At 35.6% G+C, this 15,697-nt stretch overlaps 1 protein-coding gene across 2 annotated transcripts in view; it reads right to left on the bottom strand.

The window, feature by feature from the left end:
- FCHO2 (FCH domain only 2) overlaps nucleotides 1–15,697 on the bottom strand; it is a 135,879-nt gene that overhangs the window by 25,045 nt on the left and 95,137 nt on the right. For both annotated transcript variants that reach the window (XM_003785902.2, XM_023510920.1), the window contains exons 16-18: nucleotides 14,215–14,257; nucleotides 11,349–11,440; nucleotides 3,862–3,965 (exon numbers count right to left, since the gene is read on the bottom strand). In XM_003785902.2, coding sequence (XP_003785950.1) covers nucleotides 3,862–3,965; nucleotides 11,349–11,440; nucleotides 14,215–14,257 — 239 coding nt within the window. The remainder of the gene's footprint in view (nucleotides 1–3,861; nucleotides 3,966–11,348; nucleotides 11,441–14,214; nucleotides 14,258–15,697) is intronic.

Here is a 15,697-nt window from a genome sequence, read left to right as displayed (position 1 = left end):
TGGGGATTCGAACCCGCCACCCTAGGTGCACGTGGCTGGCGCCCCAGCCGGCCGAGCCATAGGCACCGAGCCCAAACTAGTCAATTCTTAACTGCATAAATATAAATGTATAGATACATACTTTTTATAAAAATTAGATTTTACTGCACAAAGAGTTTCACAATTTGTAACTCCCTGCCCATTTAATTACTTTTTTTCCAAGTACATCTTTTTGATAACTTTAGTGAATGGATTTTCTCCCTTCCAATTTCCTAATTATTCCAATTAGTAACAATAGATTAAAAAAAATACAATCTGGTATTAATGCAATTGTGTATGCATAAAGGTAAAGGTGGTGCAGGATGAACAGATATTGGATTCAACAGGTGGTCTGAAACTTACAAGCATGGAAAAAGTGATGACATCAACTACTGTGGGGGACATTTCTTTTATTGCAATACAGCTCCATGGCCAATATAATGTGATTGCATTTTTGTAGAATATAAGTTTTTTGAGAAAAAGCAAAAACAGCTCTTTTCTCAAGTGGCTTTCTCTTATTTTAGAACTGTGCTATCTAACACTGTGGCCACAAGCACTAGAAATGTGGCAGGTTCAATTTAAATGTGCTGTAAGTATAAAACACAGAGCATGTTTGCAAGACTTATTATACACACACACACAAATGTAAAATCTCCTTAATAATGTGTATAGTGAATACATGTCAAAATATTTTTATATACTGGTAAAATAAAATATATTAAAATGAATCTCATGTTTTTACTATTTTAATGTACCTACTAGAAAATTTAAAATTACATGTTGCTTTTATTTCTATTGGACAACACTGCTTTAGAACAGTGGTTCTCAAATCTTAGCATTCATCAGATCACTTGGAGTGCTGCTTAATACACAATTGCTGGGCCTTTCCCAGAATTTCTGATTTATCTGGAGTGGAGCCAGAGAAACTGTCTACAAGTTCCCAGGTGGTGCTAATGCTGGTAATTTGACCATAATTTGAGCACCACTGAGCTATTTTGTAAATAAAGGTACTAATTTAGCTGCAATTTCTCATTTTTTCTATGTATGGTGACTTTCGGAACACTATGTAGAACAATGAGGGGCTCTCACCGAATGGGGAGGGTGTAATGAGAGATTCCTTTGAGCATCTAGTGAAAGCTATGAGCCCTTTTTTCAGAAAAATGCACATACAAGCATGCAAGGAAAAAGGCACTACAATGTACAGCTGGGCAGCATTTAAAATTTAAAAGCATTTAAATCAGTTTTAAAATTTTTTGCTAAAAAATAGTTTGCCAAGACATAAACATAGGATATTCATTAAGATATCATAGAGCTAAACGTCAAATTTCTAAAAATGTTGGAAATTTAATTCTGACAACAATATAAACAATTAAATATTTATACATTTCAATACTCTCTGCAGTCATTTCAAATGGTGCTCCCTTCAGGAAGTTTCATGCTTCAACCCTGAAGAGTGGGGTTTCCTGGAGGCTCTCAGGCCAGAGACAGTAAGAGGTTGGGGGTGATATGAAGAATTCAACTATAAAAGTCCCACTTTTATTTATTTTAACATACTTAAATATTTAAAATTATCTGATAAAAGATTCTACCACTTTAAAAACAACTTGAAATAAGAATACTTCAACATACAGAAAGACATTTCTAAGATATTTTCAAGTGAAAAACAAATTAGAAATATGTCCAGTATGATTTATTCATAACAAATCCATCTGTAATAATTTTTCTGAGAAATTATTTGCACTCAATGTTTTATACACATTAATTCTTTTAAGTCTCACAACAACCTAATACCATCATACCCATTTTATCCATGAGGAAACAAACTCATTTTAAATAATTTGCCTAATGTTCTTCAGCTAATATGTGACTAATAAGCTTGTAATTTAAACAACTGCATTTTACTGTGTAGGAAAAACAAACACACATTCAAAAACTAAAGTTAACAGTGGTTATCAGTGGTGAAATATGAAGGACTATTTTTCTGTATTTTCTATATTTTCCAATATAATCATGCATTCCTTTTATAATCTGGAAGAAAAACAAGTTATTAAGATATAGTAATTTTTATATTGCTTAAATAATAACTATCTCCTTGGCAGCTTCTACCTAGTCTTTCATTTCACTTCCACTAAATCTGTTCATTGGGAAGGAGCTTAGAAGAAACATGAGACCATTTCAACACTCAGTGCTCAAGTCTTCTCATTTATTCACTGAACCTTTCCTATGTACCATGTGACAGGTTATTATGCAAAGTACTGGGGATACAAAAGTGACTAGGGCACAGTCCAGTTAGGGTAATACACACAAAGAAAGTAATATGAGGTGATATGTGCACTAACAGTAAATGAGCAAAGTATATGAGTATAAAGAGGAGGATAGAAAATTTGAATAGGGCTTTATTTAGCTGCTGATATTTAGCTGGGTTTTACAGAAAGAGGTCAATTTGCTACATAGAAAACTGAGGGAGAACAATAAGAAAGAAGTTATAAAAGAGCATGAAGTGTTTAGAGAACTCTGAGAAGTTCTGAATGGCTCAAATCTAAGTTAGAAAAAGGAGAAAGATGAGCAGTTAGTCTGGCAATGCATGCTGTCGAGGCAACTTTATGGAGATTCTTATACATTCAACCATATGCACTATCAGGACCCATTCTCTGGAAATGAACATTGAAGGAAAAAAAATTTAAGCTTGACTTTCAGAAACTTTTTTTTTTTTTGACAGAGCCTCAAGCTGTCCCCCTGGGTAGAGTGCTGTGGCATCACAGCTCACAGCAACCTCCAACTCCTGGGCTCAAGCGAGTCTCCTGCCTCAGCCTCCCAAGTAGCTGGGACCACAGGCGCCCGCCACAACGCCTGGCTATTTTTTGGTTGCAGCCATCATTGTTGTTTGGCGGGTCCAGGCTGGATTCGAACCCGCCACCTTAGGTGTATGTGGCTGGCGCCTTAGCCACTTGAGCCACAGGCGCCGAGCTGACTTTCAGAAACTTAATTCTGGTAATTAAATTGGCAATTACTGCAGAAGAGGCAGCAACATAGAACAGACTGAAGAGAGACTGATTTGGGAGAGGCTCACTTTGTATAGAGCCCACAGATTTTTCTCCCATTATCTGACAACTTTTGCAGATCAATGTACTGTCCCTCAGCACTTTTTTTTTTTTTTTTGGAGACAGAGTATCTTACTCTGTCACCCTGGGTAGAGTGCCATGGCATGACAGCTCACAGCAACCTCAAAGTCCTCAGCTTAAGCGATCCTCTTTGCCTCAGCCTTCCAAGTACCTGGACTATAGGCATCCACCACCATGCCCAGCTAATTTTTCTATTTTCAGTGGAGACCGGGTCTTACTGCTCAGGTTGGTCTTGAGCACAAGTGATCCACCCGCCTCAGACTCCCAGAGTGCTCCTCAACGTGTATTTTTTTAAGTCAATTAAGTAGTGTAGACCCAAGCTTTCTCATGTATTAAATTTAAAAAGCTGAACTAATAAACATATTCTATGTTCCTCCTGGCAGTATACTTCTAAGGCCTAAAAACAGGCCACCCTTTCTTCCTTAATATTTGACTTTAGGCAGAGTTATTAATATATGAAAATTGCCTCTTTATTGTTAGGCCAATAGGAAAATGTGCCGGCTTCCTCAGGAAATCTCTTTCTTCCTGGCCAATGACATGTTCCACAGATATAATTGCTGAGGTAATAAGTGAGAGTGAAGGAAGTATTCATTGGGAAAATTTTTCTGTACTTTGAGGACTCAAGGAAAATATTTCAAGCATTTAATGTAAAGAGGCATACAGAAAAATATCATTTGCATCTTAAAACAAATTATATAATTTAAAAAATCTAAGTACATACTATTTCATTAATCCCACTGAGTTTGCCCGAAGTAAGCTTTGGTCTGGAAGCAGGCCTCGGAGGTGGGACAATGGTGCCTACAGAAAGAGGAGTTGTAGGCCTGGCTGGTGAAGGAAAAAAGAATTTAAAGAAAATCATTAGTATGTAGTAATACTTACATAAGGACATTCTATTATAAAGAAACTATAAGAATTCAAAGTTCTTTTTTCAGTAGTTTAAAAAAATATTATACGTTTGTTGAAATTTTGGAAATCTACCAAACATTTATTCAGAGCTATGAATGAGATTCAGGAAAAAATTATTAACATTTCAGTAAAACTGACACATTATATAAATTTTATTCTGGTTTCAATTATTTATACATATAAAGAATTAAATCTGATAAATTAGCTCTTGAAAGTAAACCAGTGTAACGTCAAACGTTATCAGTTTATAACCAACATCTACTTCACAGACAATAATGCAAGAGCAAATCTTTGAAGCTGTGCCTTCAGAATAATAATGTGAACTTTTTTTGTTTTTTTTTAGAGACAAGAGTCTTATTTTGTCACCCTCGGTAGACTGCCGTGGCATCACAGCTCACAGCAACCTCCAGCTCTTGGGCTTAGGCAATTCTCTTGCCTCAGCATCCCAAATAGCTAGGACCACAGGTGCCCACCACAATGCCCAGCTACTTTTTGTTGCAGTTTGGCCGGGGTTGGGTTTGAACCTGCCACCTCCAGTTGATGCCCTACTCATTGAGCCACGGGTGCTGCCCAATAATGTGAACTCTTTTTTTTTTTTTTTTTTTTCAGTTTTTGGCCAGGGGCTGGGTTTGAACCCGCCACCTCACCTCCGGCATATGGGGTTGGTGCTCTACTCCTTTGAGCCACAAGCACCACCCCAATAATGTGAACTCTTAATAAAACACTTGCCTTAATTAAACTTGTTGATTTGGCTTTTAAGTTGAACTACATTATAACATTTTGGGGCATAATTAAAAGCATTACAAATATTCCATTTATTTACTTAAAAAGTTCCCCCAAACACAATTAATTTTGGTAAGTGTTCCCAATTAATACCTTAACTTTTCTAAGTCATCTATAAATTTAATGCTGTTTTTTAATGCCATTTACAAATATTACAATTTTGCAAACCAGAAAGAAATACCCGTATTCCTAATAACTTATGATAGAAATTACTGAATAAAATTCATGCATATGTCATCAAAAGTTAACAAATGTATTGGCATAATGGAAGCAGGAATAGAAAAGTAGAAGAGAATATGTTTAAATCATCTTTAAAATCATGTTTAATAAACATTAATTTAAATGATTTTCAAAATTGTCTGATCCACTCTGAAGTTGGGCTATAATTCAGAGACTGAAAAATGTAATGGATAGAAGAAACATTCAGCATGTTCTTTAAGTTTATAGATAAGCAAAATTTTAAAAAGTATAAATGGGCCTGAGTATATATTTGGAGAAACAAACTGTTCAGCTGAAGGCCTTTGATCATCAATGGAGGAATAGGAGCATGGAGGTGATAGGAAGAGACCTAAAGAAAAGGGAAGTCACAAGGATTGAAAATAAATACATGGAAGGTAAGGAATCATTTAGGAAGCCTATCTTTTTTTATAAAGGGGATAAAAGATGCAAGCTTAGTTCAAACTACTTAAGGAAAACATAAAAAGCTGATAAAAATTCAAGTTTAGATTCTGAAGCTGCTTTCTTTCAGGTCTGCAACACTTTCATGCTGCACTCACACTCTAAGTTGTACACTGGAAGAAATGTGCTCTACAATCTGAGAGCACTTCCTTATGCTATGACATATCTACTTTAAAGATGTTCATTTATCAGAAACTGGCACTGACTTATATTCTTATTTCACAGCAGAGGCATTTATACTTGAAATTTCTTACAAAAACATAGTATAAAAACATAAGAGATAAGAACTAATCAATGCATGTCTGTCATACCATTCTTTTTTTTTTTTTTTTTGGCTGGAGTTGAGCTTGAACCTGCCACCTGTGGCATATGAGGCCAGCACCCTACTCCTTTGAGCCACAGGTGTCGCCCTGTCATACCATTCTTTATCTGAACAAAAGCAGAGAATAATCTAGAAGCCAAAAGTGATGATGATGTAGAAAAAGAATCAGCCTTGTTAGCTTCTTCTGTCAGTAATTTTTCAAGGCATTTCATTTTATGGCAAAGGTCACTTTGAGCCTTACACATGTAGCTGTTAGAAGACAACTGATCCAAAGCATCAGGGAACTAAAAATTATTTCCACTTGACAATGCAGTCTCTGGAATGCCTTCTAAGCTTCACTGGAGTTATTCATTGTAACAAGATCATCAGTAAAGAAAATCCATTGATTCTGTGACCAGGGAGCAAAAGGAAAATTATCTGTGCACTCTGGGGTGCTGTTACAGTGGATAAAATAGAGTTAGGGGAAAAGTTTGATGGTGGGCTTTCTAGACCCAGAATCTGATGTGGTTTAAAGTACAAACCTGGTTTCATTTATGATACACCTAGGTAAATTAGCGAAAGGAAGTGAAGTTCCTATTCTGCTCTTTAAGGTCAGCTGAATAAGAAGAAAACAACTGAAAACTACAAGCAACAAGAAAACTGTAGAACTAAAATATAAATCTATTATTACTTGAAAACTAGAAAAAAATAATAATACATGAAAAGAAGAGCATGAGCTCAAACCTTATATTAACTGAGAAAAATAAGCATAAGGAACTTAAAATGGATATGAAAAATTTAAGGTCCAGAATGATATAAAATCAGAATTATTCTTGTTTTCTCAGAGGAGCAAAAGTAACTATGACAGTCAGTACAATATTTAAATTTGCTGAGGTGGCAAAGTGAAAATACTGTGTATGTGTGACATACAACAAAGTTCATGGTTGGCTAGTCACTAAAACTGTTGCAAGTAAGTTATAATACATCAGTGTTGTAATTAATGTTTAAAACCAGCCTAATATTTTTCAAAAGATAATCTTAGTGGGTTTTTCCAGAGCACAAACCTAAGGGAAGGTATGTGTGAGATATTTATGTTCAATTTTTAAAATGCACACACAAATTTTTATTTATAGTCGATATGGTATAAGATGTAACTGAAACTACTTTCAACCAGTATTTTTAAAGATATAACAACACTGGAATGGCTTAACCTGTTAATTATTAACTTATTGGTTGGAATTATTTTCTTAAACTGCTTTGGCTAAGATAAGGTCACTGATGAATTAAGATTCTGAAAGAGACATAGGCATGAAGGAATAATCTCGTAACTTGGACCTTGCTAAAACGTGAAAATGGGCACCTAGGTAAAGATGGGAAAGGAATGTATTTCAAAATGTGGTGGAAAATAATTTATGATAAAAATGCCTATTTTATAATTTCACTTAGGGCCAGTTTTATAAAACATGACTCACAATAATGAATTGATGAGTTTGATCAATAATTACACTTTGGTCATGTGAGGACTTAATAATTATTATTTAACAGGACAATTACCTTTTTAGTATCATTAACATTTTTTGAAGGACAAAATAATTTACAACATTATTTTTCATATTTAATAGGAAGTTTTTAAAATGTATTCTGGAGTGAATTAAAAATGAGCAAAAAGTTAGTAAATGTTTTATCATTTTGTATCTGCTAAGTATTAAATGATCATTGAATGAAAATGACCCCCCTTTTTATCTGAAGTGACGGTAATATGGGCGAAACATTCTTCTTCTTTTTCTTTTTTAAAGAGATAGTGACTCACTCTGTCACCCAGGCTGGAGTGCAATGGCACAATCATAGTGCTCACCACAGCCTGGTGAGCACTCCTGGACTCAAATAATCCTCCCACCAGGCACATGCCACATGCCTGACTAATGTTTTTATTTATTTATATTTCTTTCTTTATTTATTTTTGAGACAGAGTGTCACTACGTCGCCCTCAGTAGAGTGTCTGTGGCATCACAGTTCACAGTAACCTCCAACTCTTTGGTTTAAACTATTCTCTTGCCTCAGTCTCCAGGGGCTGGGACTACAGGCGCTCACCACAACATCCGGCTATTTTTCTTCTGTTGCAATTGTCATTGTTGTTTTTAGCAGGCCCAGGACAGGTTCGAACCTGCCAGCCCCGATGTATGTGACTGGCGTCCTAGCCGCTGAGCTACCGGCACTAAGCCAAGACTTTTGTTTTTGTTTTTTGTGTTGTTTATTTTTTTTAATTTTTTTTTATTTTGAGACAGAGTCTCAAGCCATTGCCCTGGGTAGAGTGCCCTGGCTTCACAGCTCACAGCAAACTCTTGGGCTTATAATAAAAGTTTAACTTTTTTTATAAAGACATTTGTACTAGACTGTTTATCGCAGCTCAATTTACAATCACTAAAATGTGGAAACAGCCTAAATGCCCCTCAACCCCTGGGGCAAGCTGGATTGGCAAGCTGTGATATATGTATACCATGGAACACTATTCAGCCACTTAAAAAAAATGGAGATTTTGCAGCATTTGTATTAACCTAGATGGAAGAGAACTCATTATTCTTAGTGAAGCATCATAGGAATGGAGAAGCATGAATCCTATGTATTCAACTTTGATATGAGGACAATTAATGACATAGTGGGGGTTGAGGGAAGGGGAGAGCAGATAGAGAGAGAAGGAGGGAGGGGTGAGGGGGGAAAAAAAAACTCTTAGGCTTAGACGATTCTCTTGCCTCAGCCTCCCGGTGCTTGGACTACAGGCACCCACCACAAAGCCTGGATATTTTTTTGTTGCAGTTGTCATTGTTTTAGCTGGCCCGTTCGAACCGCCAGCCTCTGTATATGGCTTGTGCCCTAAACACTGAGCTATGGGCACTGCCTAATTTTTTTATTTTTTGTAGAGACAGGGTTTTGCCATGCTGGTTGCCCAGGCTGGTAAACATTCTTTACAAGATATTAGAAAGAAGAGAGAGTAGTTTTTTGAAAAGAAAGACCATACTAAAGAAAATAGCAAGAAACAATGAACAGAATTATAAACAAAATTCTATGTAACTAAACCTCTGTGATACCAATTTGAAAAATTTTGTTAAAGTTTTTGATAAATTCACAAAGGATACTTAACAAAATTTTAAAATACTGCTTAGAACTCTTCATTCTAAATGTAAAACATCATTTTGACATTTTTCCTATACAAAAGAGACTTAGCAACACCTTGAGTTTTTCTTGTACAATTACTTTCCTCATACAGTATCTTTGTAAGGTTAGTTTTCTAAAGCTAAATAGTTACCAATGCCCACTAAGAAAGGCTATACTGCAACTTCAGAATTTTTTCAACTATACACTAACTGTTTCTTACTGCTTTACCAGTATTAAATACATTTTACCCCCCTTCAAAAATCCAAATAATGTTCACAATTACAGTTTCCAATACTTAATTTGTAGTTTCTTTTAAAAAATATTGAGTCTCTTAAAAAAGCTAATTATAAATCCTAATATTTATTTTACTATTAATAGTAAGATGTTTCAAAATGTTTTTGTTGTTGTCGTTAATCTGCCATGAATTGGATCCAAATTCAAATCTCGTTTCTATCATTTAGTAGCTATTTCATCTTAGAGAATTTACTTATCATTTCTAAGCTTTACTTTTTTCATCTATAAAATAGGGACAATAATTAATTTCACCACTATTAATGTAGTGAAATTAAACAAAAACATAGCTCCCATCAAAGTTACATGGCATGAACTCAAAAGATTTAAGTTCTCTCCCCACAATTCCAGCACTTCCTTAACCCCAGATATTGTATTATAATTCTTTTCTTTTTTTTTTGAGAGAGTCTCACTATGCCGCCCTGGGTAGAATGCCGTGGCATCACAACTCACAGCAACCTCAAACTCTTAGGCTTAAGTGATTCTCTTGCCTCATCCTCCCAAGTAGCTGGGACTATAGGCAGCCAGCACAACGCCTGGCTGTTTTTTGGTTATAGTTATCATTGTTATTTGGCAGGCCTGGGCTGGATTCAAACCTGCCAGCTCTGGTGTATGTGGGTGGCATCCTAGCAGTCGAGCTACAAGTACTAAGCCTCTATTATAATTCTTAAATCCCACAGACAGGAGTAGAGGATCAATTTAAAGTGATTTTATTTTCTTGTTTTAATGCCTGCTTTGGTTTTTTTTTTTTTTTTTTTTGAGACAGAGTCTCATTCTGTTGCTTTGGGTAGAGTGCCATGGCATCCTATCTCACACCAACCTCAAACTCTTGGGATCAAGTGATTCTCTTGCCTCAGCCTCTCAAGTAGCTGGGATTATAGGCACCTGCCACAATGCCTGGCTATTTTTTAGAGATGTGGTCTCACTCTTGCTCATGCTGGTCTCAAACTCCTGAGCTCAAGCAATCCACCCACCTTGGCCTCCCAGAGTGCTAGGATTACAGGTGTGAGCCAACTTGCCCGGCATTGATTTTTGACTAGTAAGAAATTTGTATTTTGGCTCGGCGCCTATAGCTCAACCGGCTAAGGCGCCAGCCACGTATACCTAAGGTGGCGGGTTCAAATCCCCAGCCTGGACCCGCCAAACAACAATGACGGCTGCAACCAAAAAATAGCCGGGCATTGTGGCGGGTGCCTGTGGTCCCAGCTACTTGGGAGGCGGAGGCAGGAGACTCACTTGAGCCCAGGAGTTGGAGGTTGCTGTGAGCTGTAATGCCATAGCACTCTACCCAGGGGGACAGCTTGAGGCTCTTTCTCAAAAAAAAAAAGAAATTTGTATTTTGAAGAAAAGAAAAAATCCACTATTGTCTATACAACTAAAATATCATGTTCTTTCGTATGTCGTTTGCAACATGTTAAAGCCTTTCTAGAAAGCAGTTTGGCAATAAGTATTAATGGGCCTATCATGTTACCCACAGATTTTATATATATACATATATATGTGTGTGTGTGTGTGTGTGTGTGTGTGTGTGTGTGTGTGTGTTTTAAGTGACAGGGTAGCGTTATTGACAGGGAGAAAGATTGATAAGCATGATAAGAAAAAGAAAGCAAACAGAAGAGGGGGAACAGAACCTCCAGCTTTGGGGAGGGGATCCAAGTGGGAAGTTCCCCATAAATATTATATTGATCAATTATTAGAAGGATGTTATGAAACATGTGTACAAAATTTGTTATGTCTGTGGATGTTCATCATACTTGAACAATAATATACAACTTAAATGTCCACCAAGAAAGGACTGACTACATTAATGTATATTTTGCATTTGAACTATCTATAAACAATAAGAATTATTATTTGAGTAATAATACAAAATGATGCCTAGAAATAAATACATCAACTTTTAGAATACTTGGCATTTGGTAAATTTTTATAGTTTAAGCTAAAGGGTCTTTATGTTGAAATAACCAGCATAAAATCACTTTTATTTGGCAAGATAAAGGACATATTTTTAAAAATTTTTTATTAAGTACAATGCACAAGTCATGAATAAATGAGAAAAAAACTATTCTTCAGTTAAAATATATATATATATTTACCTGATGATGATGAAGTAAGTGATGATGAAGATGATGAATCAAGAGATGGTCCAAACAAGGGGTCCCAAGCTAGTAAATCACTGGTCCCTTTCCTAATAAGAGTAAAAAAATAAGAATTTTAACCAAAGAATATTTTATTAGCATAAAATCTAGTCACTTATTTTTTATTTCGTAGGAAGAACTCTACATGATTAAAAAGTTGGATGCTCTGCCCATGGGATATATGAAGAAATTTAAATAACAGATTTAAATAAGCCAATATTCATTAATTGCTATAAGCTGAACCTATAATAACAGTATGCAAAATTAGTAGTGTAGAGTGGGATGATTAATCCCCATTGCTAATGCTTTGTTAGAGTCTAACAACCTTGGGGGTTGTCAGAATAGGAATCATAATTTCAAGGTTTACAAATAAAAAGCACCGCAGTCTAAATGAGTTGCCCAAAGACATACAGATACTTGATTCTAAAATAGTCTCAGGTCTACTGATTCATACTTAGCACCCAGTCTTGAACAAAAATTTTAATGATGTGAAACTGGCTAGAAATTTTAAAAGGTCACATTTATTTTCAAAGATGAAGAAAAGGGTAAAGTACTTTTTAAAGTCTTTTTTTAGTACTGAAAGGTACTAAACATTTAAACACTTTAATGTATTAATGTATTTTCTAAAAATTAAAAATTAAAATTAAATTAATTAAATTAATTAATTAAAATTAAAAATTAAAAAATTTTAGAAAATCTTACACAGAAAATAGGATCACTAATGAAAATGTTAGAATTAGGCTCAGTGCCTGTAGCTCAGTAGCTAGGGCGCCAGCCACATACACCAGAGCTGGTGGGTTCAAGCTCAGCCCAGCCCTGCCAAACCACAATGATAACTACAACCAAAAAATAGGTGCCAGGCGTTGTACTTGGGAGGCTGAGGCAAGAGAATTGCTGAAGTCCAAGAGTTTGAGGTTGATGTGTGCTGTGATGTCACAGCACTCTACTGAGGGTGCCATAGTGAGACTCTGTCTCAAAAAAAAAAAAAAAAAAAAGTTAGAATTACCTAAAAGTACCTCAACATACACATGCCTAAAAGCACACTACACCTTGTATGATAAAGCCTAGTATTGCAACTGCATAAATGATTCCTAAAACTGAAGTCCTAAAATACTAAACAGCTTATCTTTAAAAATGATAAATCCAGTATATACCACCAATGTGCTCAATTAGTGCCTCAAAAGTATCAAATAATTTTAAATTTTTATTTTATTTTATTTCAGTAAATTTATTTCTGGTTAATGTGAGGGTATAAACAACCTGGAACAGGTCAAAATATTTGTTAGGTAGAGTCCCTCCTGTGGTTACATCCCACATACAAAAGATATGCCAAACACCCCCTACCCCCTTTTTTTTCTTGTTTTTGAGACAGAGTCTCACTTTCTCACCCTTGGTAGGGTGCTGTGACATCACAACTCACAGCAATTTCAAACTCTTGGGCTCAAGTGAATCTCTTGCCTCACTTCCCAAGTAGCTGGCACTATAGGCGCCTACTGTAACACCCAGCTATTTTTTTTAAAGATGGGGTCTTGGCTCGGCGCCTATGGCTCAAGTGGCTAAGGCACCAGCCACATACACCTAAGGTGGCAGGTTCGAATCCAACCTGACCCACCAAAACAACAATGACGGCTGCAATCAAAAAATAGCCGGGCATTGTGGCAGGTGCCTGTGGTCCCAGCTACTTGGGAGGCTGAGGCAGGAGACTCGCTTGAAGCCCAGGAGTTAGAGGTTGCTGTGAGCTGTGATGCTACAGCACTCTACCCAGGGCAACAGCTTGAGGCTCTGTCTCAAAAAATAAATAAATAAATAAATAAATAAATAATAAAGATGGGGTCTTGCTCTTGTTCATGCTGGTCTTGAACTCCTGAGCTCAAGCAATCTATTCAACTAGGCCTCCCAAGGTACTAGGATTACAGGCATGAGTCACCTCGCCCGGCAGAATTAAGCTTGCTTTCAATCACATAAAAAATATTAACTCATACAAAGTACTCTTAATGACAGACACAGAACTGAAAAGAGACCCATGCAACATAGCGTCTTTTTAGAAAGAGCTCACAAAGTGCCCTCTAGGTCTCCCTTTTCAACTTGAGACATTTCCTCATTTTTAAGCTCATGAAGCAAAAGTCTATTTCATAAGATCACAGTCAAAATTAAAGGAAGCAATGAAAAAAATTCCATAAGAAAAATAATTAAAATACAGGTATGTATGAACTTAGGGTACCACTGTTTATTTAGAAACAGGGAGGCCACTAAGGCCAACTACAGGTAAAAGGGTTTTTTAAAAAACTCATTTTAAATGGAAATATTATCAAGTGAGAAATAATTTAAATATCTAAAAACCCCCAACAAGGCATTCTACAGTGTAGAAAAACAGGATGATTAAAAACACTTTACTAGAATTGAAACTTGGGCTAAAGGTAATAAAACTTTTTAAAAAGGACAAAAGAAGGATACTTAAAATTTAAATGTGACATGGAAAAAAGGATAAATAGGTAAAACACAGGATTTTCAGGGCACTCAAAAATATTCTGATACCATAGTATAATGGTGGATACATATTATTATATATTTGTCAAAACCAATAGTGAACCCTAACGTAAGCTATATACTTTGGGTGATTATGATGTCTCAATTACAACATTCATCAATTGTAACAAATATACCACTCTGGGTAAGGGATTATGATGGTGAGAGAGATTAGGCATATGTGGGGACAGAGAATATATGGGAACTGTCTGTGTTTTCCACTCAATTTTGCCATGAACCTAAAACTGCTCTAAAAAATAAAGTCCATTTTTTAAAAAAATTAAAACATGGAACTTACTCATTGGGTACAGCAGACGGTTTTGACTTTGTTAACTCCTCATCTGATTAAAAATTAAAATATTATGAAAAATTAATAATCTGAGAAATAAAATACTTTAATGAAAAGAAAAACTACACATATATCCCAAGATTGTAACAATAAATTTTGGAATTGAAAGCACAAATATAATCATAAAGAAAAGGTAAATATACTTTTAACAACCTTCTATCATACATATTAAAATAATAGCAGAATTTCTACTAAACTTTTATCTGTTCTAACATCTCTAGTAAGAAATTACTTAAATCAACTATATATTCATTCATATAAAGCTGCTGTTTAGAAGCGAGATAATATGAACCACAGCTTCAAAAATTAGAAGAATGTTTAAATACCTAAATTTTACTCAAGAATTTTAACTGATGAACCACAAAAACATTTTTCAAGTTCTAGGAATTTCATTAGTGATTATTACATTGACCAAAAGTAATTATTATAATAACTCTTGAAGGATATCTTATTTTGAAAAATTAAAAATTTTATAGCACCCCGGAGCAACAGCTTCTTTTTATGTAGTTTGTTTTGCTACTTTTGCATTTATAATGTCACTTATTTCATAAGCAAGTAAAAAACAGGGAAGACCACTAGTAAAGATCAGGTTAGGTAGGGCATAAACAATTTCCCCTGCACCTTAATGTTTTGCCTCCCCAATAGTTGCTGAATGCAAAGTACACCAATATGGGTAACACTGTGGAGAAGGACCACACTGTACATGATGCTCATTCACACTATCTTCATTCATTTGGCTCCATTTGGATGTTTCGTCTCCCTCAAAACGTCTAGTGTGCTATTCTCTAATCTTTCTGCATTTTACTCTCATTTCCATTAACACTGAGCCTCATGTATCCTCATTTTTCTCACATCCCCTATCATCAAGCTACCATTAACATTTCTTTTTTATTTTATTTATTATTATTTTTTTTTAGAGACAGAGTCTCACTTTGTCGCCCTCAGTAGAGTACTATGACATCACAGCTCACAGCAACCTCCAGCTCTTGGGCTTAGGTGATTCTCTTGTCTTAGCCTCCTGAGTAGCTGGGACTATAGGCACCTGCTACAACGCCCAGCTATTTTTTTGTTGCAGTTTGGCCACAGCTGGGTTTGAACCCGCCACATGGGGCCTACATCCTAATCACTGAGCCATAGGCATTTCTTTTTTAAAAGTAATATCGTTACTTTTATTTTGGTATTTATTATGAATCTAAATAGATCTTTTTAACTGTACGAGAATTTTTATTAGGATTGATATTATAGTTTTTGTTAAGCATTCTTTTATCAAAAGTACATAGCTTTCAAATGGGCTGCCTCAACTATTTATCCCACAACGCTTGTTATTTTTTTATTTATTTTTTTTTTTTTTGAGACAGAGCCTTAAGCTGGCCCCCTGGGTAGAATGCTATGGCCTCACTGCTCACAGCAACCTCCAACTCCTGGGCTCAAG

Source organism: Otolemur garnettii, unplaced genomic scaffold (genome assembly GCF_000181295.1).
Source record: "Otolemur garnettii isolate 467f Iridium unplaced genomic scaffold, OtoGar3 scaffold00017, whole genome shotgun sequence".
In the NCBI taxonomy this organism is placed as follows: Eukaryota; Metazoa; Chordata; class Mammalia; order Primates; family Galagidae; genus Otolemur; species Otolemur garnettii.
Note: the sequence above shows the minus strand (reverse complement) of the source record. Positions and strands in the feature narration are given on the sequence as shown.